General features: G+C 44.6%; 1 protein-coding gene across 1 annotated transcript in view; it reads right to left on the bottom strand.

The window, feature by feature from the left end:
- The window catches only part of LOC125433405 (cadherin-like protein 26), a 36,105-nt gene continuing 12,246 nt past the window's right edge, over nucleotides 1-23,859 (bottom strand). Inside the window, 14 exon segments of the mRNA XM_048497908.1 lie at nucleotides 1-892; nucleotides 1,668-1,736; nucleotides 2,998-3,069; nucleotides 6,863-6,940; nucleotides 8,388-8,524; nucleotides 11,039-11,263; nucleotides 11,613-11,846; nucleotides 14,576-14,718; nucleotides 17,149-17,183; nucleotides 17,185-17,340; nucleotides 17,342-17,375; nucleotides 17,377-17,417; nucleotides 17,725-17,892; nucleotides 22,001-22,167. Coding sequence (XP_048353865.1) covers nucleotides 701-892; nucleotides 1,668-1,736; nucleotides 2,998-3,069; nucleotides 6,863-6,940; nucleotides 8,388-8,524; nucleotides 11,039-11,263; nucleotides 11,613-11,846; nucleotides 14,576-14,718; nucleotides 17,149-17,183; nucleotides 17,185-17,340; nucleotides 17,342-17,375; nucleotides 17,377-17,417; nucleotides 17,725-17,892; nucleotides 22,001-22,167 — 1,751 coding nt within the window. The 3' untranslated portion in view covers nucleotides 1-700.

The raw sequence follows: 23,859 nt of genomic DNA, 5'->3' as shown, positions 1-23,859 counted from the left end.
ACAGCAGTAAGTTCATTCTCTGTAGCCTCTTCTCCCCTATTTCTTCATTGACTCGAGCTTCTTTCCATTGCATCTTTGTAATAAATCTATTCTCTGCTATTTTTCTTAGTTTTGTTGCTAACCATCTCCCTGGTTTATTGGCCCATGCAAATGTCTTTCGCTTAGCAAACTTCAGGTTTAATCCCACTTGGAAGCACAGCTGAATTCTCATTCCCAAAACCAGAGCATGGAGTGCCTGAACTAAGACCAAGTGATAATCAAATCCCACAATCCAGATCCCACCAAAATGCCAGGTGAGACGCACTCCTAAAGCACAGTTTAGCTTCTCTTGCTTTTTATGGCATATAGGCTCATCCTATGAGATAACAAGAAGTTCTTTTTGCTTATCAAAGCATGTCACAGTGATAATCCTATATATTCAGAAATCCTGGCATAGCTGGACATGTGACAGGAAACTGGATTCCCATGAATTTACTTTTCAAAAATGCCAAGCTAAAGAATGCAGTTGCAAAGGGGCTTCAAGATGGATTTGTAATTCCACGGATCTGTAATTATAATTCCTCCCAAAAGGAAACAGCCCAAGCAACCACCTCGACACACAACAAAGTGCCCTCGGTGTGTGTATGCATAAATAGCAGAAGTCCAAATGACTATGGGAGGAACTTTGCCACCCTCAGGCAAATAACCCAGGTTGTTTGAATCATTTGCTGACGATCTTGCTCAGGGTGGTAAACTCAGCCCCCAACGTATCCATGAAACCAGGAGGCAGGTCCTCTGCGAAAGGGAGGGACCATACAGATGCATTGTCCCCCATGCTTCCTTCTTCAGCATAAACATGAGGCGGGTAAGAATCCATCATGTCGTCCTCTAGATAGGCGATGTGGTGGAGTCTCTGAGAAGAGAGAGGAAGAACATTCAGGGAACCAAACAAGCTTACCTCATCCCTCTTTTGGTTTATCTTTGGAATTCCTCAGAGGGCCTACAGGAACTCTCAGAGAATGTACCTTTAATAAGTTAAATTCAAGTCCAGGATCAGTGGCGTGCCTAGGCAAACTGGAGCCCTGGGCAAAACCTGAGTTTGATGCCCCCCCTTTAGGAGACTGCCCGTGTTAGGCCCATGCGGAAAGGGCCTCAGTTTGGTGATTCACTAAATCCACATGATAGAAGAACCTGAAAAAAAAACCATATCGGCTTTTTTCAGCTTTTTCTTTTACCAATTAAAAAATGCCGGTGTGTTCCAAAAGCCAAAGACACCTGGGGCCCCAAAAGCCAAATAACATTTGACATTTTCAATCTCCCTTCCCTCTGTTGCCATTTTAGCAGGGGGAGTAGGGAGAGAGAGATCTCCACATGGGACTGGATTTGGCCCACCCCCCGCCGCCAGTGCTTTTCAAGCTCTGTGGGTCTTGGGAAGCAAGTGGGGAGAGATGCCCCAATCCTGAATGTGATATATTAGATGCTCGTATCTACATCTTGAAGTTTGCTGCCTTGGGGACCCTATTTGCGTGGAACTCTAGCATATAAATGTTTTTTTTAATAAATAAGTATATCTAGCTAAATTGACTATGGACAGATTCACAAGATGATGTGACAGCTACTAAGAAATAATTTTAAAAAACAATAATTCATATATCAATGGTTAATGTATTATAAAAAACTTGACTCACAGGCAGAATGTATTCAAAGTACACGTCACTGAATGTCCAGGAGTTTAGGCTGCTTTTCGGTGTCTTCTCCTTTAAATAAAAAGTTTTGGGTTCATTGATATGATGGTAGGCTACTAGACATTTCAGCCATACAAGAAGTAAACATTCATTTAAATATCCTAAATACACAAAGTAAAAATGCTTTTAAAACAATTGGAGGGAATATTAGAAGGTTTCCTGTTTCAAATAATGAGCGGTTCCTTTGACTCACTTAGAAGAGAAGAAGAAGAGTTTGGATTTATATCCCCCCTATCTCTCCTGCAGGAGACTCAAAGGGGCTTACAATCTCCTTGCCCTTCCCCCCTCACAACAAACACCCTGTGAGGTAGGTGGGGCTGAAAGAGCTCCGAGAAGCTGTGACTAGCCCAAGGTCACCCAGCTGGCATGTGTGGGAGTGCACAGGCTAATCTGAATTCCCCAGATAAGCCTCCACAGCTCAGGTGGCAGAGCTGGGAATCAAACCCGGTTCCTCCAGATTAGATACACAAGCTCTTAACCTCCTACGCCACTGCTGCTCTTACTGTGTGTGTGTCCTCCTGTTTTGGGTACACAGAGCTTATTGGGCAATAAATGTGAACTCCAAGAAGAATTCTAAAGATATGTTCACATTACTTATCAAGATGATGCTATATGCTTATGTCATGGTTCTTATGTGTTTATTAGACAATGTGTGTAATGACTGGATGATATGTATTTTATCTATATCATAAGCCACTTGAGCTCCATAAGGAAGAAAGGCAGCTAATAAATGTTCTGAATAAATAAATAAGTATTTAAAAAGCTGCACATTAGGCCATGATGATGGAGGAGTTTTTGATGGACGACACCAGGATGATGTAGAACATTTATAATGGAGAGGACAAGAGTGTTAAGAACATAAGAACAAGCCTGCTGGATCAGACCAGAGTCCATCTAATCCAGCTCTCTGCTACTCGCAGTGGCCCACCAGGTGCCTTTGGGAGCCCACGTGCAGGATGTAAGGACAATGGCCTTCTGCTGCTGCTGCTCCTGAGCACCTGGTCTGCTAAGGCATTTGCAATCTCAGATCAAGGAGGATCAAGATTGGTAGCCATAGATCGACTTCTCCTCCATAAATCTGTCCAAGCCCTTTTTAAAGCTATCCAGGTTAGTGGCCATCACCACCTCCTGTGGCAGCATATTCCAAACACCAATCACACGTTGCGTGTTTCCTTTTATTAGTCCTAATTCTTCCCCCCAGCATTTTCAATGAATGCCCCCTGGTTCTAGTATTGTGAGAAATAAGTGTTCTGCTTAAGATTGCTGCAGTTACCTTATGATTTTCAGGGATTTTCCTGGGAATGTTTCCAGTTGGTGGAATAGGATTTCCAACATCAGACATGTCCTAGATGGGAAAATCAAGGGAAGAGGTTTTAGTGAAAGCTGCATTGGTTAGTGAAATAATAATGTTTTAAAGGATTTGTACGGAAAGGGCCATTATCAGTACTGACTACATAATGCACAGAATCCCTTGCCAGTTGGTTCATATTCTCTAGTAAATGAGCAATTGGTTGGGCAAATCCAGTGGTCTGTATATTCACAAATGCAACCAAATCCATTGGTTTGTATATATGAAGTCGTTACGGACGACGCAATGAAGACACGAGACGCAGCGATATCAGGATCCGGGCTGGGGTCCCTGGCACCTTTTATTAAGGGTTTAGGAAGGCGGGAGAGTGGGAGAAGGTTGCACAATTCATGACTCATAGGGGCTGCGTACGTGCGGGAGGAAACGTTCCTGTTTGGCCTAATCCATACCTGGGGTCTTGTGACCCTTTGTTTGGGGCATCTTGTGACCCGTGAGTCAGAGGGGTCTTGTGATGGGTGTGCGCGTGTGCCCAGAAGGGGACAGATGGCGCAGGCATTCCTGTGCACTTTCTGAGGCTCTGCTGGGTTTGCTGGCGCACCCCAACATATATACACAAATGCTACCAAAAGAGTCACTGTCAAAAGGCTCCCATTTTCTGGGAACACTCTTAGCAGACAGTATGACGGAACTGCTCGTTGGCTACGTTTGAGTATAGGAAACCGTGGTTCCTACTACCATTCCACAGGTGACGTTGGGCAAATCATTTTCTCCACACCTCGCTGGACCCTATATGTTGCTGCAAAGGACAATAAATATATGCCTGACCAACAGTAAAGAAAGTGGCAGCCCAGCTTGTGAACCTTTCTAACAATCCTGTGAGGTTTCTGTTAGTTGGACTTCATCGATGGGAATTGAGGCTGGAAACGAGCATAGCTTTCTCCAAAACACCCTAGACCAAGGCAGAGGAAGTGTTTGAATAGAATCAAAGAATCATAGGCCCCTTCCGCACACGCAAAATAATGCATTTTCAAACCACTTTCACAACTGTTTGCAAGTGGACTTTGCTATTCTGCACAGCTTCAAAGAGCACTGAAAGCAGTTTGAAAGTGCATTATTCTGCATGTGCGGAATGAGCCATAGAGTTGGACGAGACCACAAGGGCCATCAAGTCCAACCCCCTGCCATGCAGGAACACACAATCAAAGCACCCCTGATAGATGGCCATCCAGCCTCTCCTTAAAAACCTCCAAAGAAGGAGACTCCACCACTCTCCGAGGCAGTGAATTCCACCATTGAACAGCCCTAACTGTTAGGAAGTTGTATTGTTAAATGTATTGTCGAATGTATGTTAGGAAGTTCCTCCTAATGTTTAGATGGAATCTCTTTTCCTGCATCTTGAACCCATTACTCCTTGTCCTAGACTCTGGAGCAGCAGAAAACAAGCTTGCTCCCTCTTCGACATGACATCCCTTCAAATATTTAAACATGGCTATCATGTTACCCCTTAACCTTCACTTTGCCAAACTTAACATACCCAGCTCCCTAAGTCTCTCCTCATAGGGCATGGATTCCAGACCTTTTACCATTTTGGTCGCCCTCCTCCGGGCCTGTTCCAGCTTGTCAATATCCTTCTTAAATTGCAGTGCCCAGAAATGAACAGAGTATTCCAGGTGAGGTCTGACCAATGCAGAATAGAGAGGTACTATTACATCTCTTGATCTTGATACTATACTCTTATTGATGCATCTCAGAATTGCACTGGCTTTCTTGGCTGCCGCATCACACAGCTGACTCACATTCAGCTTGTGGTCTGCTAAGACTCCCAGATCCCTTTCACATGTAGTGTTGTCAAGCCATGTGTCACCCATCCTAATCTGTCCATTTCATTTTTTCTGCCTATGTGGAGTATCTTACATTTATCTCTGTTGAAGTTCATATTGTTACTTTGGCCCAGGTCTCTAACCATTTTCAATCCTGACTCTGTCCTCTGAGGTATTAGTTACTCCTCCTAATTTGGTGTCATCTGCAAATTTGATTAATATGACCTCTATTTCATAATCCAAGTCATTGATAAAAAATATTGAATAGCACTGGGCCCAGGATAGAACCCTGTGGCACCCCTCTAGTCACTTCTCTCCAGGATGAGTCTTGATCTCAGATTGCAAATGCCTTAGCAGACCAGGTGCTCAGGAGCAGCAGCAGCAGAAGGCCCTTGCTTTCACATCCTGCATGTGAGCTCCCAAAGGCACCTGGTAGGCCACTGCGAGTAACAGAGTGCTGGACTAGATGGACTCTGGTCTGATCCAGCTGGCTTGTACTTATGAAGATGAGCCGTTGATGAGCACTCTTTGGGTTCGGTCAGTCAACCAATTGCAAATCCATCTAACATTAGCATTGTCCAGTCCACATTTTACTAGCTTACTTGCAAGAATGTCATGGGGTGCCTTATCAAAGGCTTTACTAAAATCTAGGTATACTACATTAACAACATTCCCTTCAATGTATTGTTGAAGGCTTTCATGGCCAGATTCAACTGGTTGTGGTGGGTTTTCCGGACTGTGTGGCTGTGGTCTGGTAGATCTACAACCAACATTCCCTTTGTCTACCAAGCGTGTCACTCTATCAAAAAAAAGAGATGAAATTAGACTTCCAGATCCATGTCATGTTCCCCAGCCATTGAAACACCTGGAGCCAGTCACCCACTAAAATACGAAGGCAGGAAATCACTAGGATGGGACAGTCTACAAGTATAAATGGTAACAGCGATGGCATACGTCCATTCAGCGTAAGTCCCCCTTGGAGGACTGTAGCCCTGGTCTTCTGAGCAGGCACACATCCCTCCCTCCATCCCCACTGTGGATTGTTCATTCATCACTCTGACATTCACTTGTATGCAGTGGTGGGAACCAAAAATTTTAGTAACAGGTTCCCATGGTGGTGGGATTCAAACAGTGGCGTAGCGCCAATGGGGCTGGGAGGGGCACAACGGGGGCGTGGCTGGGCATTCCGGGGCGGGGCATTAATAATTTCTCTGTTACTGCAAAAAACTCTTACTGTAAAAAAAAGTTCCTAATTTCCAGCTGGTATCTTTCTGTCCATAATTTGAACTCATTATAGCAAGTCCTATCGTCTACTGCCAACAGAAACAACTACTTCTCCTCTAATTGGCTGCCTGACAAATACTTAATACTTTCAAATACTTAATTTTGTTTCTAGAAATCAAAAGAAGGATACTTTCCTTAAACAAGGAACTTTACCATATTTCTAAAACATGTTATTAAAACAGCCCAACAGGGAGCATTATCCCGTTTTCTACCTTCGCTAACCAGCCACACAGGAAACAACAGGACTTTATGATTTTTGGACCTAATGGAATTTCTAACGGAAAAGCAGACCCAATTAGTAACCCCCTCTCGGCACACACAAATAATTAGTAACCCACTCTCAGGAACTGGTGAGAACCTGCTGGATCCCACCTCTGCTTGAATGGGTTCACTTACCTCTCAAGGGAACGTGTGTCCACAGCAGCAGAGGGAGAATTGAGGGAATTGTTCCTTCCCCCTCTAACCTCATGACCATTTCGGTGGGAAAGTTTCCTACCTATGGCTCCAAGGGGGAGAGGGAGGGAGCACTCTGTTGCTACAGGAATGCCTGAAGAAAAGCTTGATACTCTCTTCTGCGGCAGGCCAGTGCGTGGGCACTCCCGTGTCAGACGGTACATAAGACCACAAAGATGGAGGAGTGAGTTTTTGATGGACAACACCAGGATGATGTAGAACATTTCTAATGGAGAGGTCAAGAGTGTTCTGCTTAAGATTGCTGCAGTTACCTCATGAGTTTGGGAGCTTTCACTGGGATTTTTTCCAAAAATAGGTGGAGAAATAGGATTCCTAACATCAGGCATGTCCTAAATGGGAAAATCAGAGGAAAAAGTTTTCGTGAAAGCTGCAATGGTTAGTGAAATAATAATTTAGATTTGTGGTCAGCAGGCCCTACGAAGCTGACATTTTTGTTTGTAGAGAGGAAAGAGAACTAGGGTCTTTACTCTGTACAAGAGAGAGATGACTCTAGAAGAAGAGTTTGAATTTATATCCCCCCTTTCTCTGCTGCAGGAGACTCAAAGGGGTTTACAATCTCCTTGCCCTACCCCCCTCACAACAAACACCCTGTGAGGTAGGTGGGGCTGAGAGAGCTCCGAGAAGCTGTGACTAGCCCAAGGTCACCCAGCTGGTATGTATGGGAGTGTACAGGCTAATCTGAATTCCCCAGATAAGCCTCCACAGCTCAGGCGGCAGAGCTGGGAATCAAACCCGGTTCCTCCAGATCAGAGTGCACCTGCTCTTAACCTCCTACGCCACTGCTGCTCTAGTCTAGCACTCTTTCCTTTCTTTGCAAGCAAAATAAGAGGAGCAGAAGAATGGTGGAGAGGATTCTGTTTTTTCACTGGCTGGTTCAGAGACTGCGCCTCCTCCTCATCTTGTCACATGACTATGATGCCACGTAACGTCCTGCCACGTTTGCGGCTCAGTGGCTTTCAGGCTTGAAAAGGCCTAATTTAGACAGAGAGTGCCTCAGCAATTTCCTGTATAAAGCTAGCAATAACTTATGAGGCATAGAACTTCCATAGCTCCAGAGAAAATATTTACATGATCATTCACACCATGCCAAAAGATTAACATTTGCAATGATCAAAACTTAACGAAAGCGTACCAGCCAGAATTAATGTCACCACTTGGCGTATGGCAAGGATATCACCTCGGTCAGGCCTCATATATATAGAAACTGCCAAAAACAGGGAAGGTAAAGCAGGAGAAACCTCAGTGCCGCCAACTGCAACATCTTTTCTGCTGTTCCTAACTTGGGCAGGCTAAAGACTTAAGGGCACAGGTTAAAGGTTAAAGGGCACAGCCAGAGGTGGGATCCAACAGGTTCTCATAGGTTCCCGAGAGTAGGTTACTAATTATTTGTGTGTGCCGAGAGGGGGTTACTAATTGGTGATTTTGCCACATGATTTTTGTCTTAGTTACGCCCCTCCTCTCATCAGTAGCGCGCAGAACTTGAAGCAGTCTAGCAGGAGGTGCACCAGCGTGCGTGGCAGCCTGCGCCTGTGTGCATTCGTTTCCCGCCTAAGGACCGGCGCAGTGGCTGCATCCTTGCCACAGCCCCGCCCAGGAATGCCCCGCCTTGGAATGCCCGGCCACGCCCATGCCGTGCCCCGCCCAGCCCCATTGGTGCTACGCCACAGTTTGAATCCCACCACCATGGGAACCTGTTACTAAAATGTTTGGATCCCACCACTGGGCACAGCCAAAAGCTGAAGAAGCAGCACAAAGTGTTGTGGTTTTGTGGCTCACCTGAGACAGCGTTTGTTGGCTTTCTTCACTGTTGTGCATCGGGGGCTGGTCTCTCGTTTTCCAAGAAACAAGAGGGAAATAATTCTTGAATGGTGCATGAGAATGGTAGAACCGCCACAGGAGCAGGCATACGCTCACTGCAGAACAGGAAAAGGTGAACTTAGCTTTCTGTCAAGGTCTAGCTGTTTCCCCAAAAATGAACGGCTGCAGTTGCTAACCTCCTGATGGGGCCTGGAGATCTTTTGGGATTACAACTGGTCTCCAGACTATGCAGATTAGTTCCACTGAAGAAAATGGGTGCCTCCGGGGGTGGGGGGTGGACTCTATGGCGTTTTCCACTGATGAGGTGCTTCTCTGCCCCAAACCCCACTCTCTCAGGCTCCACCCCATATCTCCTGGAATTTCCCAACCTAGAGTGGGCAACCCTACGCATTTCTAGTTGCTAACATTTCCACCTGAACTCCCCCCCCCCCCACATATTCAAGGAGGGAGTGTGGTGTTGAAGAAGGGAACGTTTCCCACCCAGCTACTTTTCCGTGCCTCTCAGCCTGTGAAGACTGACGAGCCAGGTATTTTGGCTTTCAGTTTGGTGAACTGTTGAAGGAGTTAGCAGATATGTTGTTAAAGAGGGAGCTTGACATAGTATTGACTTGAGTGCGAGAGGTCTTTTTGACACTGTATTTAAGTGCAGGAGTGTGTTTGGGGAACAGTGTTAGGATGTTTGGGGGGATCAATGAGGGGCAGATGGACGTGGTCATCCCAATAATCATGGGCAAGGGGAATCATGGCGGTGGCAGGCAGCCAGGCTGTTATAGGTGGAGGATTTTGAGCTGCGTTTCGGCCCACGTTCCTCCTGGGCTGTCTTTTAACTAAGGGGGCCTGCAGTGGGCTGCTGCTGAGTGCTAGATCGGTTCAGGGAAAAGAAACTGCCATCCAGGATTTAATCCTGGCGTTTATTATGGAAATGTGGCTAGACAAGATGGGAGGGATTAATCTCTCTCAACTGTGCTCACCAGGTAATTCCATACAACAGAAGCCTCGGGCAGGAGGATGGGGAGAAGGGGTGGCAGTGGTCTATAGGGTTAACATCTACCTGATGATGTCCCCTTTTCAGCATCGGCTTGGGTTTGAGTGTCTTTATCTGAAGGTGGGTGACTGGGGCTGAGTAGGGATACTGTTGGTGTACCATCCTTCCCCACAGCTGCCCAATAGCGTCCCTTCCTGAGTTGATCAAGTTGGTCTCGGGCCTGGTGCTGGATTCCCACAAGCTGATCATCCTGAGGGACTTCAATATCCATGCTGAGGCTATGCTTAGGATTTTTTGCATCCATGGCAACCACAGGGCTCCACCCATTCAGCCAGACATACTCTAGACCCGTGGTGGCGAACCTTTGGCACTCCAGATGTTATGGACTACAATTCCCATCAGCCCCTACAATTCCCATCAGCCCAATTGGCCATGCTGGAAGGGGCTGATGGGAATTGTAGTCCATAACATCTGGAGTGCCAAAGGTTCGCCACCACTGCTCTAGACTTAGTCTTTACTATTCCCATATAAACCTGTCCGTTAACTAAGATCATCCAGGGAAGGCTATTTCTCCATCCCATCTGTACAACTGGGGGAGCAGGGAAAGAGCCTTCTCGGTGGTGGCACCCAGACTTTTGAACACTCCTCCTGCAGAAGCCCAGTGTGTTCCTTCTTTGCTTTCTTTCCAGTGGCATAGTGGCTAAGAGCAGTGGCTAAGAGCAGGTGCACTCTGATCTGGAGGAACCGGGTTTGATTCCCAGCTCTGCCCCTTGAGTTGTGGAGGCTTATCTGAGGAATTCAGATTAGCCTGTACAATCGCACACACGCCAGCTGGGTGACCTTGGGCTAGTCACAGCTTCTCGGAGCTCTCTCAGCCCCACCTACCTCACAGGGTGTTTGTTGTGAGGGGGGAAGGGCAAGGAGATTGTAAGCCCCTTTGAGTCTCCTACAGGAGAGAAAGGGGGGATATAAATCCAAACTCTTCTTCTTCTTCTTAATTAAAACAGGTTTTAACATCTAAATTTCAGCAAGCAGTGGTTTCGGTTTTATAGGGGCATTTTATTTATTGTTTTATGGTGTGATATGATTTATTGTATTGTATTGGGATTTATTGTTATTGATTTTATTGTAATTATATTATTGTATGTTATCATATTTTGTAAGCTACCTTATGAAAGGTGGGGTATAAATACTTTAAATATATAAATAGCACTTAACTGAAAAAGACCCATTTTGTTGACCTCAACCACAGCTGCAGTTGTCTTATCTCCACCATGTAGTTGTAGTCCTTACTAAACTCTGTGTGTGCATGTGTGCATGTGTGCAGATGCACAAGTGAAAGGGATCCTTAGCATTGTTAGCTAAAGTGGATAATAGGAGAGGGGATCTACCCATTTTGGTTAGTTAATGAGGACAAGATTTTAAAAAATGTAGACTCCATCAGAGCTCTCACCGAAGTTGGAGAAGTTACTGAAATCTAGTTCCTATTAAAAGTCAGTTGTCAAGGGCTTAATGGGGCAGTCGCAAGCAGAATTATTCTAGTAAGCTCACAGAAGTCAACAGAATCACACTGTTGATGCATTTATGTGTAGTGGCCCCAGAAAGCGAAAATGACATCACTTACGCAGAAAAGAGAAGATCACAGCCAAGATGCCAGCAACTTCTCCACCACCGATTACTGATAACTGATATTGAGGCACCGAATCACAAATGTTCCCACCGAGACAGGGGCAAACCCTGACATAGAGGCTCTGGATCCTGGAGAATGCTTGCTTGTCCAAAATATGGAGAGGTACTGAATAGTTGCCAATGGGCAGATTTCTCAACATCAGCAGCTCAGCTGAATCACCTCAGAAAGAAGGGAACGAGAAAAGTTGTTGTTTTTAAATCTGGAAAAAGCAAGACCGCTCTAACCATACAATACCGTTCATGCCTATAATGTAACATGGTTTTAAATGCTGGATCTGAATTAATAACATCGACTGGCTTATCTTTTTATTGTCTTTTCTTTTGCAAGCTGCCTTGGGCACGTTCCCTGAAGAGGGGGCATCGAATTTTTCTGAGGATATAAAGTAAGTCAAAGGGTTCGACCCATTTTGCAGGGCTGAATATCAGACCCCTGTGTGCGCGCTTCCTGCTGTGATGGGGAAAGAACTGAAAAGCAACAGGAAGACATGTCACCTCACTGGAGAACATACCAAAAGTCCGGCCTAGTTTCCAAACACCCTTCGTGTTCTCTGAGCTCTCAGCTAGCTGGAATGTAAAAGGCCCAGCAAAAGGGAAGTCGTCTTTGTCTTCGGCTTTTATCGGGAACGAGCCCTTTTCCATTCCCACGCAGATGTCCAATGACGGTGTAACGAGCTTCGGAGCATTGTCATTAATATCAAACAGGAAAAGCTGGATGGTGCCTGTGCCAGTCTGTGGTGGGACTCCTGAGGAAAAAACGCACCATGATCAATTTCAGAGGCCCGAAACCTCCTGAGCTGGAAGAGTATGAGAAATTGATTTTTCTTAGCAGTCGGTTTTAGAGGCATGACTCACAAAGATGGCTACTCAGCAAAGACCTTCTGCACTAGTGTTCCCTAGAGACCAGACCTTTGTAAACCTCAGGTCCTACACTATTTCACTTGGACCAGCTTTAAGAAGGTCAGCTAGTCTTAATTCAGAATTTGTCTGGGAGCAGAGAAGGGGGCTATGCAGAGGTGGGATCCAGCAGGTTCTCACCAGTTCCCAAGAGTGGGTTATTAATTATTTGTGTGTGCTGAGAGGGGGTTACTAATTGGGTCCGCTTTTCCATCTCCACGCCCTCGCCTCCCCAAGAGGCATACTGCCTTTGAACGTGAAGGTTCCATACAGCAATTGTGACTAATAATGTAACTCCCTGAACTGGGTTAATCCCTTTCAGGTACTGCAATTCATTGATTCTCAGCCTTTCGTACCTTTTATCTCACCAGTCTCTATCAAAGAACCTGTGTGTTTCACCCTACTGCTGTAATTCAGATTTGTGAGCTAGGGGCATTTTCTATAATGTGATGATGATTTAGAAATGACCTGGTGCAAAAAAATTTGGGGGTCATGGTGGAGTGGTTGCCCATGGGGGGGGGGCATCCAACTCAGCTTTTGCCCAGGGCTCAGGTTTGCCTAGGTATGCCTCTGCCCCCTTTGCTGATGGGGGGCTGGTGAGGGAACCTGTTACTAAAATTTTTGGATCCCACCACTGGGGCTATGACTGAGGAGATATTTTTAAGACAACTTCTCAACATATTTATGGACATGCTTAGAGAATGCCTTGCTTTTTCTAGCATAACATGCTGTGAATTATGCAACAGCTATCACTGGGCTTTATAGTAAACAACTGCAGGAAAGATATTGCTCCCTCAAGGTAGCAGGCATAATATGCTGCAGACCAGCACAGCCCACCATGCTAAATGTGGTCCATCATCAAGTATTGAGGGCTTTCTGGTGCCTGGCACCCCTCTTGTTTTTGCCATCCCATACAGGCATCAAAAACCAGAGATGTATCATATCAGTTCCCAGTTGATGTTACCATACATGGTTGGTAAAGAGCTTTTGGTTGGGTTGTCATAAATTGTACAAGTCAATAAAGTAAGTCTGACAATGTAGCCAAGTTTCATTTCCGTTTCATAATGCATTGGTAAACCGTCACGTACACCTGGCTTTATGTGTTGAAATTTATGATCTACAGAAATCCCAATAAACTTTATTACCACCAATTGCTACCAGATTTCCATTCTTTGCTGATAAATGCCAGCTTTTACAAAAATAGAGCAGGAAGCTGGGCTGAGCAGGTCCTTTTAAAAAAATCACTTCCTGGAAAATATCTACCTATTTAATTTTGGCAGTAATTTAAAGGCCCTAGATAGGATGCAAAATGTTCTCCCACCTAGTTTATGCCAGGAAGCATTGTCCTCACTCCGAAATGGCTTTTTGGAATTATCAAGTAAAGAAACGTGACTATGCAGCAATGTAATACCATTGCATGGGCTACAAAATCAGTGATCTGCCAGCTCAGCTTGTGAGCAGCAGTGGCGTAGGAGGTTAAGAGCTCGTGTATCTAATCTGGAGTAACTGGGTTTGATTCCCAGCTCTGCTGCCTCAGGTGTGGAGGCTTATCTGGGGAATTCAGATTAGCCTGTACACTCCCATACACGCCAGCTGGGTGACCTGGGGCTAGTCACAGCTTCTCGGAGCTCTCTCAGCCCCACCTACCTCACAGGGTGTTTGTTGTGAGGGGGGAAGGGCAAGGAGATTGTCAGCCCCTTTGAGTCTCCTGCAGGAGAGAAAGGGGGGATATAAATCCAAACACTTCTTCTTCTTCATGTAGCCAGGAAAAAGAACCAGTGTCTTTTCAGGTAGCTACATGCAAATTCCAACAAAATCTTTACAAGACACCATTTCATCATTAGGCATCCATCTTAGGCAAACTTGCTTAGGATTCACTGATTGGAAAAACAGAATTTGGCAACAGGATTGCCTTAAATGAAACGAAAGATCAGACTCCACACTGGAAAATTTTGTCATAAAATCCTTACATCCTTATATTTACAACTTATAGTTCTTGATACAAAAATGACACAAATTATATGGCATAAAAAGATCAAAAATAAAGGAAAAGAGACCGTAGTCATCTACAGTTGTTCTCTACCTCTTTTGAACACACACAAAAATAAGAATTCTATCCCAGAGGAAAAGCAATATGGAGCAGCAGTGGCGTAGGAGGTTAAGAGCTCGTGTATCTAATCTGGAGGAACCTGGTATGATTCCCAGCTCTGCCGCCTGAGTTGTGGAGGCTTATCTGGGGAATTCAGATTAGCCTGCACTCTCAGGAGCCTCTCTAGCCCCCCCAATCACCCTACAGGGTGTTTGTTGTGAGGGGGGAAGGGCAAGGAGATTGTCAGCCCCTTTGAGTCTCCTGCAGGAGAGAAAGGGGGGATATAAATCCAAACTCTTCTTCTTCTATTGCAACAGAACCACTGAAAGGCAGTCCAAATATGATCCAAAAGAGCTAAGTCTGGAGTTACACCAAAATTTTGACTTATTGAGACTTTCCTACTGCTTTAACCTTTCCTTCTTTACCGTGATGAGCAGTTGAACTGGGCATGGGGAACGGTTTTCTGTTGCTGTCTGAAAAGAAACCTACCATTATCTATAGCATGGATAATGATGGTGTACGTGCTGTTGTTCACATAGGGAGATTCTCGGTCCAGTATTTCCACCGTCGTCAAAATCCCAGAATGCTCTTCAACAGCCACCCAGCCTGCTGGGTCAAACACTATTTGATATCTTAAAAGAAAGGATTTATTAAAAAATATCTTTATTACATTTTAACGAAATTTAAAACAATTCTTAATACATGATTTTGGATAAAATGGGAAATGAAAAGAAAAAACAAAATAGAACAAATAGAAAGAATTTAAAAAACAAAACAAAGGATAAGAATAGGTTCCTCTCTTTTTCATTGAGGGAATTGTGTCATATAAAGGATGGCGGTTCTTAGGATCAGTAGCACCATTTCCTTATCAGTCTCCCTGCTAGCATGGCCAATTGGCCATGCTGGCAGGAGCTGATGGGAATTGTAGTCCATAACAGCTGGAGTGCCAAAGGTTCGCCACCACTGGTATATAGGGACCAAATACGAAATCTTAAACTATTATAACACCATTCTATAAGTCATCACTAACTCCCATCTATACTATCTCCCTTCCCCCGTAACATTGTTGTCAAGGAACAAATTGTAAAACAAAATAATTTTTTTAAAAAATTATTTATCTTTCTGCAGGGTGTACAAATACTTCCTCCCCACTTCCCCCTGCACCTGACCTCCCCCGTGGACTCCCCCAACAGCTTGCCCTTTTAAAAAAACACATTTGTAACAATCCCAAACTTTATTATGTCACATTCATTAATTCATTAATTCTATGTTAAATTCTTATCTAAAATCTAATCATTAGTCTTCTCCTTCACAGAGTTGCAGTTATTTTGCCACTGTAAATAAGCAAGAAGGAAAGAAAGGAGAAAAAGAAAAATTGTTAATAAACATGTGTTAGTAACTCAGAACTATTTACTATTGTGTTATTTTGCAATACATTTACTTAGTATATATATGCCTAGTCTAATTAATTAAGGTTAATTAAAATCTAATTGGTTCAAAAAGAAAGGATTTTTTAAAATGATATAAGATAGACAGGACTTGCTCCTCAACCATCCACCCACCACACTGAGAATCAAATTTTATACAGGAAGCAGGAACAGGGTTTTTTGATACAAGAGCCAAGGGCCAATTAAGTCCTAGCAAGGTTTTATTTACCAAACAGACTCAGAGATCCTTCCTGAGTGAGGTACATGAAAAGGACATATACCATCCCAGCACTTTTTTCTAGCTTTGAAATGCCAGGTACGCATGGACTGGGCTTGAGGAGAGTCGAATGGCTCATTTTGAACAGAAACGTGTGTTGACTATTTCACATTTCATTGGGATGTTCTGGAAACCCTTCTACACTGCTTGCAGCATAACCTGATAAAATGGTCCAAACGCTGCTCTTTTTTTAACGTTGCATTTCACTGTGCAAGGTGGAGAAGTCTCTTTCCTCACAGATTTTCAAGATACTCCAAAGAAGTAAGCTGCAAAAGAATCTCATTCTAGATCTCATCTTCACACTCTTCTCAACAGATATGGCAACAGAAGAGAGGACCTGCGAGGTGTCATGGAAAAAGTGAAATCTCATATAATTCCCCCCTTGACTGGCCCCTGCTTTCTTCCCTCTGCTCTGTTTCCTCATCCTTTGTTCACTCTTTCTCCCCCACTGCTTCCCCCCCTTAACCTTCCTGCTTACCCTCCCCCTTGCCAGCACTTCTGACCACCCACCACCCACCTATCTTTTCTTCTGCCTCTCTTCCAACACTTCTGGTGTTTCCTCCATCTTTCTACTCATCCTTCACCAGTACAGAAGAGAGAAATGGGCCTGCAGGGAAAGCAATCTGTAGCTGGTTTCATCCTTCATTTCTCCTTCACACCTGTTCATGCTGCTACCATGATTTCTTGCAGTATTTTGAGTACTACATTTTTGCCATTCTGCACCTTTTCATACGCACACAAGGCAGGGTAGAGATCAAAATCAAAGCAGTAAAGAGTAAAATGTTTAAACCACAAGCATGCTAGTAGAAAGATCTAGTCCACAGTATCATGTCAATCAAGTGATTGCTAGTGAGATAGTTGAGTTGTCCCAGGGCGTTTTCCCACTTACCTCGGCCCGCTTTGCCAGCTGCTTTCTCTAAAAGTACTGGCCATTTGTGGTGCGACTCGCTTCCCTATGACCCTGTATAAGCGGGTCATCGTGCTACCGCAAAGAGCTTCTGCAATGACACGTGGCTGATCGGGCCGGCTAGCAGCAGTGGTCGGGCAGCTGCGCTGCTTTTTTCCTAGGTGGGAGGCTGGGACCCCGCACTACTTAAGTGCTACAGCAAAAGGTAAGTGGGAAAACGCCCTCAATTGTCCAATATGCTCGACGAAAAGGGAGAAATTCTCACTCACTATTTGATTAAAAATAAAAATGCAGAGCTTCCCTGGATTTCCCGCTTTGGGGGCCACCACAGAAAGGGCTATATTATGTGCGCCTGGACAGCAGGCCGACCAGAGGTGCAGAACTTTAAGTAAGACTCTTCAGCAGAACTTAATAGCTGAGGTACGTTATGCAGAAGTTGAGAGTTGCCCACCTTATTGCATTAGGGACTCTATCAGGATCCCGAGCGGTGTAACTGCCCAAGATAGGTCCCACTCTTCACCCCTTCTTCTCGTTGAAGAACAAGGACAGGAGGATGAAACTGAGGGGCATCATTTACATTCAGGACTATAATATTTACATTTGAGGGAATTTGGGTTCTACCAAGGCTCCAGATTTGTCCCTCTGTCACATGAAAAGAAGGGTTCTTCATTCTCCACAGATGATGAGGCTCTTGCCAGGAGTGCCATCATAAACCAAAGGCTGGAAACAGCAATGGCCATAAAATCGTTAGGAATCTCTATCTACTGTGTTTCCCCCAAAATAAGACAGGGTCTTATATTAATTCTTTTGTTCAAAAGCATGTGTTAGGCTTATTTCAAGGGATGTCTTATTTTTTTCCATGATTTTGTACCCCCCACGTGACCAGATCAGCTGTGCTGGGGAATCTGTAACTAGGGCTTATTTTCGGGGTAGGTCTTATTTTGGGGAAACAGGGTAGATACACCACTGGTTGCCTCATTAAATGCCTAGGTTTTGTCAAGCTTATCATACCCAAGCATGCTTAAACCCCTTCGTTGGTGTTTGGATCTGTTTTAATGATGAAGTTCCCTCTTTCATTTCCTTTCACTATCTTATATTTTGCTCTCCAACCAGGTGTGTTGCGAGTGTCTTTATCTTCCACCCTGAGGTGTAGGATGTCTCCCTCCATTTGGTTTTCTGTGATGTTCAGTCGATACTGGGTCGGAAAGCACAGAACAGAGAATCTACATGCATGAAAGTCAGCTCTCAATATTCCATGCCACTTTCTGTCATACCTGAATGGGGCCAAGGAACGGAATCCAGGGTTGGTTGGCACTCTACATGTAACAATTCTGGATGAACCAGGACTATCAGAAAGAAGGGTTTCAGGTGGCTAGCTGTGTTGGTCTGGAGTGGGACAGCAAGATTCAAAGCATCTTTAAGCTTAATATTGTGGCATCTTAAAGACCAACAAGACTTCCAGAGCATAAATTTGCCATAGTGAAAGCTCCCTCTGTCAAATTCAAGAAAGAATGAAGATCCCTGATAATCTAGGGCCCCTTCTACACATGCAGAATAATGCACTTTCAATCCACTTTCAATGCACTTTGCAGCTGGATTTTACTGGTATGGACAGTACAAAATCCACTTTTAAAACAATTGTGAAAGTGGGATTGAAAGTGCATAATATTTTTGCAAGCGGAAGGAGGCCAAAGACTAACAAGACTCCTAAAGCATAATCTTTCCAGAGTAAAAAGCTTCCTTTCATCAGGATACACTAGAAATGGGAGAGATCTCTGTGACCTTATATCCCTAACTGTGAAGGTGCAAAGAAAGGAGTCAGGGAGACAAAGGTACAATGCAAAAAAATGCAGTCTGTTTGATTAGGAGCAGGAGAGAAACGCCTTAGGGGTGGAAGAAGGATCACTCAAGGCCCCAATGCACCCTTTTACTATTCTTCTATATAATGAAATGAAATGGCACTGCAATAGGAATGCTTAACAGTGCAAAGCTAGGATGCCATTTTATACATTTCAGAAAACCAAGATCAATTTGATTCCAGCATACAACTTGCTGATTTCAGATCATGATCCTTCCACACGGTTTGTGATGAGAAATTAGGAGCTGGATCAGTGAAAAAACCACAAGAAAAATCCAAAAACCCAGAATAGAATCCACATAATATTTTATTGTGTCTGTGTGTAAAATTGTGGCAGACATATGGTGACCCCGTAGGGTTTCATGGCAAGAGACATTCAGAGGTTGGTTTCATTACTGTTGCCTGCTTGTGACGATCTTTGATTCTCCTTGGTGGTCTCCCATGCAAGTCCTAACCAGGGCCAACGCTGATTAGCTTCTTAGATCTGACAAGATTAGGCTAGCCTGGGCTGTCCAGGTCAGGACAATACTTGTACTAGGATGAACCAAATTACACATATTGCCCTAACTTGGTGACTCACATTATCTTGACAGATCTCAGAAGCTAAGCAGGGTTGGCCCTGGTTAGTATTTGGATGGGAGGCCACCAAAGAAGCCCAGGGTCACTATGCAGATTTGGAATCAGCATGCTGTATATGTTCCTGCATGGATAAGTCATGGCAAACCATCAACCCTATGGGGTTTCTGTAAGTCCTCTGTGATTTGATGGCACTTTCCATCAACACCAATTGATACATAACAAGGTGATGTAAATGAGGTAAAAACCTGATATAAAGCGCAAGACCGACTACACCAGGATTTTGCATCATGTCCTGAAGCTTCCTCCTTTTCTTAATTTTTTAATAGCACCAAGCCTGGTGCAGAATTCTGGAGAAAACACAAAGTTTGTGTATTGTTTTGTGTCATTTGCTTGGTGCTAGCCAAAAGGTGCGTGAGATGCTTAACTGGTGATGGACAGCAAAACAATCCCAAAAAAAGAGCTCTGGTGCAACCTTCATGGGAGATAGATGGGGTCACTAGGGCCGCCGCTTCTCTGCATGGCCAAAAACCAGCCGCTCTAGGGGACAGAGGTAAAAACACCGCCTCCCCTGGGGTGCTGTTTCGGCACAGGGCCACCCCCCAAGTGGCTAGTGTTGGTGCTGGAGCCAAACCCTCGCCATTGAGCAAGGTCTCTTTGAAAAGCCGCTGCGCTCTTCCATTGGCCAAAAGCGGACTGGGCACCGTGAGAAGACTGCCGTGATTTCACGTCCCCTCCACATAGAGGGTAGCTTGGGCGTGTCCCTCCAGCCCTCCAGAGCAGCACTGGACAGGAAGGTCTCGCGGGAGGGGTTGAACCGGAGGCAGCTCCTCAAGGAGCTGCTGCCTCTCCTCCGGTTTGGCAGATCTTTGGGCTTGCTCGTGACAGAAGGCTCACCGCGGGAGAGCAGTTCTCCGGTATTCCACCAGCATAATTTATGCCAGTGGAGGTGCGTTTCTGCCAACATGCAGGGGTGGGGGGGTAGTTGTGAATTTCCTACATTGGGCAGTGGTTGGACTAGATGACTCTTGAGGTTCCTTCCAGCTCTGTTTCTAAAACATCACATGTCATGACTGGTTCCAAACTGAACTCTGTACTACTAACATTCCCCATTGCTAACATTTCACCACTCACATCACATTCTTGCACATTTTCTTCGCTGTGAATTCAAGTAGGTGGGTGGGTTTGAATCTTTTATAGCAATATTAATTGTTGCTGTTGATGACAGTGGTGGGATTCCATGATCCGTAGCCTTGATCAGAAGTTTGAAAGCCCTGGGACCCTTCCTGCCAATGTATGTTGAAAAGTCATAAAACAGTATTTTTAGGCAATTACTTTAGGCTTGGGAATTAAAAAATTCACACCCTCCCTGAATCGGGCTTAGAGCAAAAGAAATACAGTATTCTTGACTGAGAAAAGCAAACTCCTATTCATCTCTAGGCTGTTGAATTCAGGTAATCTCCACACTCCCTTGGAGCAGACAAGGAAACACATCAGTTTTCTCTCTGCTGGTAGGACATAGCGATTTCTGCAATGACAAAGCTCTACGACTGCAACATTTTAATAAATTACTTACTATTAAAGGTTAACAACAGAAAGGAATACTCATCAGATCGATTTTTGAATACCCTTTAATGGCAGCATATAAAATAGCTCTTCACATTAACATTGGGCAAGATAATGACAGCCTCTACAACTTCTTGGACGAAAGTTAAAATAACACCATTAAAAAAAATTGTTAGGCCACCGGCCCAACAGCCTCAGAAGTTGGTGGCTGCTTTCTAAAAGACATATAACCTTCTGTTTATCTGTGATGCCTCTACTTCCATGCAAGGAAGGGGATTATGTGCTTCCTTCCCACCCATCCTCATAAAAGGACAATCTCAACAGCATATGAGATAACTGTTTCCACAGAACCCATGCCACAACGTGGCATTTCCCAGAAAGGAATACTCAGAAAATGTCCCATCTATAGGTAGAGCTTATTGCATAAATTTCTAATAATTTGTTCCTATATTAGGGTTCCACACGTACTGCTTTCATTAATAGCTCTGGCAGGTGTTCACCAATCCAAAGTCTCCTGGTGTTAGTGCTTGTATTTCGGTGGCTCCCAAAGCGTGCCACCCTGTCACCACATAGGACTTTTACGGTGCTCTTGAGGCAAAAAAACAAAACCTCCTGAAGAGAGAATGGGATGGCATCTCTATGTACAAACATTATATCTGTCACATAGGGAGGAGGCGGCCAGTTCCCCTTTGGGAGGCTTTAATACATTGGGTTATGGGACTAAGTTATTATTGTTTTGACCAACTGTTTTAATGGATTTTAATGGATTTTAGTAAATGTAACAATTGTTTATGTGGTCACCATTGCGGATCCCTTTTGTTAACATTGTATATAAGTTGACGTTGTTGCAGTAATCACCCAGAGCCCCTTGGGATGTATGCCCACAACCAAAACGAAGATAGATAGATAGATACATAGATAGACAGATAGATAGATAGATAGATAGATAGATAGATAGATAGATAGATAGATAGATAGATAGATAGATAGATAGATAGATAGATAGATAGATAGATGGATGGATGGATGGATGGACGGACGGACGGACGGACGGACGGACGGACGGACGGACGGACGGACGGACGGATGGATGGATGGATGGATGGATGGATGGATGGATGGATGGATGGATGGATGGATGGATGGATGGATGGATGGATGGATGGATGGATGGATGGATGGATGGATGGATGGATGGATGGATGGATGGATGGATGGAGGGAGGGAGGGAGGGAGGGAGGGAGGGAGGGAGGGAGGGAGGGAGGGAGGGATACATTTTTAATAAAAATGGCAGGAAATATACCTCATAATGTGAGCATCCGGCCATGCGTATCAGACCACTGCATGATTCCACGGTGAAGTTAGGTTCTTTTGTACGAGGGGTCTGCAAGACAAGGAAATACGCCACTCGAGAATTTTCATTGTCTGGTTCATCATCATCTGAGGCTGTGACTTGGAAAATTGGCTTGTCTAGGATTGAGAAGAGAGAAATGTTTGTACCAAAACCTTAGACACAGTACAGGCGTAACTCGTGTCTCTGAATTCCTCTCACTCTGTCTCACTTGACACCACAGTCCCCACTCCCAATGGTGGGAAGACATTCCAGGAAAGGTGTCTACTTCATAGACTCGCTACGAATAGGATGCCTATGCTGTAGTCTGTCTCAGAAGTTGTTCGTAGCATTGTATATTCCTCTGCCACAGAACTCAACATGCTGGACCTTCTTTGTTGTAGAATGCTCCGCTTGGGTTCTAGTGCCTACCTAGCCCTGCTCCCTCCCATCCATTTGAAAGTAAAAATACATTTTGGCATTCAGTTTAATTACACAACATTATACAGCATTGGTGCCCAACTCAGTTATAGGGTATGTACAAATGAATTCATTTGGGACTATATTCTAATGTGGAAGCATGCACTTTTCTTGACTACTGCACCTCAACTGACCATACTAACATCTTTTTCTGGAGCCACAGGACCTCCCATCCACGTGGAAGGTGACCCATCCCCCTTTCATTGCAACTATTCCCCTATGTTTTACAACCTCAACTAGAGCTGCATCCGCCTGAGTAAAGCATGTTTATGGATTCTTCCATGGGTTATGTTGAATGTGTAATATTGCAACAAATGAACTCACAATGTTAAATCGCCTAAAGATTTGCACAAGAGTGTCTGTACCCTCCCCTGCCCCCCGCACCCACCCCCCCCACCCTGTGGCCCGAACAGAAAGGAAAGAGGACTGGATATAAGGGTGGTGTGGGGAAATGGCTCCCATTAGCAGAATGACAAACTTCTGTTTCAGAAAACAAACTTTGCAAATCATCTGCATTGCCTATTTTGCAGCGGTAGGTTTTCCTTCCTTCTGGCTCCTTCTTAATTCCAATGTTAAAACAACATTCAAAATTTTAAAAATGGACATAAATTCAATAAGACACACAAAAACACACATAACACCAAACCCAAGGAGGAAGGCCATTTTGGTCCTTTTTTTTGGTTGGCTTCACACTGATGTCACCAAAATCTTGGCATTACTTCCCCAGGGAGATTTGTCTGACGACCCCCCCCTTCCTGCCTCTCTTTCCAGATTGTTAGGTGCCCCATCCCCCATTCTTTGCTAAGGAGATGGAGGCTACCCTTTTGAGGGTCCATAACTTTGGACCCTCTGAACCAAACTGCACCAAACTTGTGGGGTCCCATCAGAACAGTCTCCAGATGATACTCTGAAATTTTGGTGCTGATACATCCAAAAATGCATAACTCCCAAACTTGGGGGGTAGCATAAGGACAGTCTCCTGATGATACGCTGAAATTTTGGTGCCACTTCTGGCATGACTTTTTGTGCCAGACTGGGGCGAGGGCGGGGAACAGCCTGCAGTGGTTAATCAGCCATAGCAAAAAAGAAAGATGAGCTAACTGCTCTATTGCCCTCTGTGCCTCCCTCTGAAATGTGATAGGTTCCTTGTAGGAGTGCCTCTTTCCTCCATCTATTCGTTGTTTCTATATTTGCCAAAAAAATAAAAAGAGGCAAGTATTACAGACAGGAATCAATAAGAATCCATACCTGAAAATAGCTACATACTTGAGAGGAAGGAAGGGTGGGAGGAAAGGAAGATGGGAGCGCTCCAGCAGAGCGAAGAAGCTCCATTTGTACCCAGTTGTGATTTC

This window comes from Sphaerodactylus townsendi, linkage group LG05 (assembly GCF_021028975.2).
Source record: "Sphaerodactylus townsendi isolate TG3544 linkage group LG05, MPM_Stown_v2.3, whole genome shotgun sequence".
Classification (NCBI taxonomy): Eukaryota; Metazoa; Chordata; class Lepidosauria; order Squamata; family Sphaerodactylidae; genus Sphaerodactylus; species Sphaerodactylus townsendi.
This window is presented reverse-complemented; position numbering and strand designations above follow the sequence as displayed.